We start from the raw sequence: 3,552 nt of genomic DNA, 5'->3' as shown, positions 1-3,552 counted from the left end.
CTGAGGTTCAAATCCCACAGGAGGAAATCATACAAATATTCATGAAGGAACAGAAACCTGAAAGTACTTTAAATGAAGGCACTATCCTGAATCTTGACCTTGTCCTAGTCTACTACATATAAGCCTAATGCAAATAGCTCTGGTTCTTCCAAAATAATGTGGCAGGTCTTAGAAGATCACCAGTGGCAGGCAAACTCTGGTGATGTTTTTATATTCAGGTTTCAATGACATCTCCTGAAGTAGCTTGTCATTCTCTCATGCTTTCATACCCACTTTCTATGTTGATTGATCCCTAGGCTATGCTATTGGCTTCTTCTCTTCATCAGATCCTACATCTTCAATCTTGTGTTTCTTCTCATCTTTGGCTGGTTCTTCCTCTTCCTTCTCTTTGTCTTCCTCTGTTTCATCATCACTGATTTCCTTCTCTTGTTCTTTCTCCAAATAAAGTGTGATGGGATAGCCAATGAACTGTGAATGCTTCTTTACAAACTCCTTGACCTGCCTTTCTTCCAGATACTCTGTCTGGTCTTCTTTCAGATGTAAGATCACCTTTGTGCCCCTGCCCATAGACTCACCATGGTCAGCACAGACTGTAAAAGAGCCACCAGCAGAAGATTCCTAGGCATACTGTTCTTCATCATTGTGCTTGGTGATAACAACTACCTTCTCTGCTACCAAATAAGCAGAATAGAAATCCACACCAAATTGACCAGTCATGGAAATGTCTGCTCCAGCTTGCAAAGCCTCCGTGAAAGCTTTGGTGCCAGATTTGGCAATGGTTCCCAAGTTGCTGATCAAATCAGCTTTTGTCATGCCAATGCCAGTGTCTACCAAAGTCAGAGTATGCTCCTGAGGGTTTGGGATGATATCAATCTTTAGCTCTTTACCACTGTTCAATTTGGAAGGATCTGTCAGACTCTCATAGCACATCTTGTCCAGGGCATCAGAGGCATTGGAAATAATCTCTTGAAGGAAGATTTTCTTATTAGAATAAAAGGTGTTGATAATCAAGGACATAAGCTGGGCAATCTCTGCCTGGAAGGCAAAGGCCTCCACCTCCTCCTCTCCATGCTGTACTTCCTCAGGCATCTTGAGCAATTGTGGCCAGTTCAGAGAAGGACTGAGTCCAGCAGCTCTGAAGACCAGGCACTGTGAGGAGCTTGGCACAAGAAAAGCTGTGATAAAACATTTATTAAGTACTTGCTATTTGCCAAGAGGGGCAGCTTGGTGATGCAGTGGATTGAGTGCCAGACCTGGAGTCAGGAAGACTCTAATCTGGCCTCAGACACTTAATAGCACTGACTTAGAAGAACTCAACTTCCCAGGGGCAGTGTCTAAGGTTCTAATGGGAAGAGGTAGAGGGAGGTTGAGGGAAATGATATGAGCCAGCAGAGTAAATGATTCATTCAAGGACACATGATGGGTTAATATTGGAGAGAGAATTAGATCCCAAATGGGACCCTTGCCTCATAGTCTAGTACTCTGTCCACTTTGCCTGGGTATCATCTCCACTACCACCCCAACTAGAGATATAAGAAATGGAGCATAAGTGTTTATTCCAGGATCAAATATAAAATGTTCTGCTTGTCATTTATAGTCCTTCATAAACTGACACCTTCCTAACTTTACAGTTTTCTTATACTTTACTTCCTTTTATTTAATTAATAATTCAGCAAAGCTTACTTTCTTACTGTTCTTAGAACATTTCATCTCTGGACACCACACCTTTGTATTGACTGTCCTCCATGCCTGAAATGCCTTCCCTCCTCACCTCTACATCCAGGCTTCCCTCAAGACTCAGCTCAAATGGGCCATCTACAAGAATCTTTACCCAGTCTCCTCCCTTGCCCCCTTCCCCCATTGCTAATACCTCCTCTTTGAGCTTGTCTTTTATCTACCTTGGTTTGTTGGGAGTTTTTTGGTTTTTGAGGGGGGTTTTTTCTGTGAAAACTTGTCTTCTCTCCTATCAGCAGTTCCCAATGAGACAGAAAGGAAAACAAAATACTTGTGAGAAACATTCTAGTATAATACTGTCTCCCACATCATTTCCTCTCTACCCCCACACTTCTTTCCTCTCCACCCCCCTCCCACTCCATCCCTCTCTTCCCACCAGACCTGTAGAATCTTCCCCTAGGAAACTGATTAGTGAGTTTTCTTATCTTGGCTTGAACCTGCTACAAATTCCTTCAAGGGCCATATCCTACCACCAAAAAAAAATTCTTCCATGTACTTTGTATATTTTATGTGCATGCTATTGTTTGCATACTATTTATTCCATTAGAATGTGAGCTCCCTGAGAACATGGACTATGTTTTTTTTTTCTTTGTAATTTCAATGCTCAATACTGTGGCTGACCTACCATGGGTCCTTAATAAATGAGTTGTTAATTATTGACTGAAAAGTCTCCCACGTTTCTCTCTGCTTCGTTTCCAGCCCAAACCACCGACCTCATAAAGCTGAATAAAAGTTAAATTTACAATAATAAAAAGAGAATGTTTGAAAATTAAGCACCTCAGAGCAAACAAAAAACAATATTACAAGAAATCACAGTCTGGTGACATTGACCCAAAGCAATGAAAATCACAACTGTGAGTTTTCTTAGGGTGACTTTTTTGGAGCGCTTAATGATGCTACAAACTGAAAAGAATCACTTCTTTCTCTGGCCTGAAAAATCCCTCTGGCCTGATGAGTAAGGATGTATGGACCCAATGGTAGAACAAGGTCTTTCCTACCCCTAAGAGTCTGGGGCCCAAAATGTCAGGAAGAAAAGCCTCCTCCATCTACTACATTTAGGAATCTTGTTTTGTGTTGAGTGGGATAATATCCTGGCAACCACAAATCCCCTCTGCTTTTTTTTCTCTTCTTTCTAAAATTTACACCCAAATGAAAAGAGGCTTGCTCTCATTATCTAAACTCCCTCATTTGCATACCACTGACAAAGATCAGAGCAAACCCACATTGAAATTGCTCACTGTCATCATGAAGAAGGCTGTGATTTAATTTAGAATTCTGCCTAACACTTTATATGTCCTGTGGGCTCTGAAAAGAGCTGTCTTTTTGTCCTTCTTATGTGGAAAAAAATTCCATCTTATCCCATAGTTAGTCATATTGGGGACACAAAAGAGTTTTTGCTATTGGAAGTTGACATTTAAAGTAGCTCAGTTGAGGCTGATGTAGCATCACAAGGACTACACAGAGGGTATCTTCCCACTACTACTTCATATTGATGGATCTCTTACCTCTGAACCCTTTGGGGCAATCCATCAATCTTCAAGCACTTATCATTGCTGATTATATGACAGGCATTACCTAGAAAAATGCTGAGGATTCAGATTAAAAAATGAGACATTTCTTGACCTCAAGGAACTTAAGATGCCACATGAAACCCAAATAATATTGACTTAGTTGTTCAATAGCACACATACTTAGAGAAACTAGGCAGCTATTACAAGTTTAATTCTATTCAGGAAAAGTATCTCTCAAAAGGACTGGAACTTCCAAGATATCTAGCTGAAGGAGCCCTTGGTTTTCAAGTACTCTCCTGATCTTACT

General features: G+C 40.8%; 1 protein-coding gene across 1 annotated transcript; it reads right to left on the bottom strand.

Moving 5' to 3' along the window:
• Positions 1 to 297: 297 nt before the first annotated feature.
• On the bottom strand, positions 298 to 1,093 carry LOC140504843 (heat shock cognate protein HSP 90-beta-like). The gene is given in 1 exon segment (XM_072610231.1): positions 298 to 1,093. A coding segment is annotated over 1 exon segment (792 nt). The 5' UTR covers positions 1,090 to 1,093.
• Positions 1,094 to 3,552: the final 2,459 nt, after the last annotated feature.

The sequence above is a fragment of the Notamacropus eugenii genome, chromosome 1 (assembly GCF_028372415.1).
Source record: "Notamacropus eugenii isolate mMacEug1 chromosome 1, mMacEug1.pri_v2, whole genome shotgun sequence".
NCBI classification, from domain to species: Eukaryota; Metazoa; Chordata; class Mammalia; order Diprotodontia; family Macropodidae; genus Notamacropus; species Notamacropus eugenii.
Note: the sequence above shows the minus strand (reverse complement) of the source record. Positions and strands in the feature narration are given on the sequence as shown.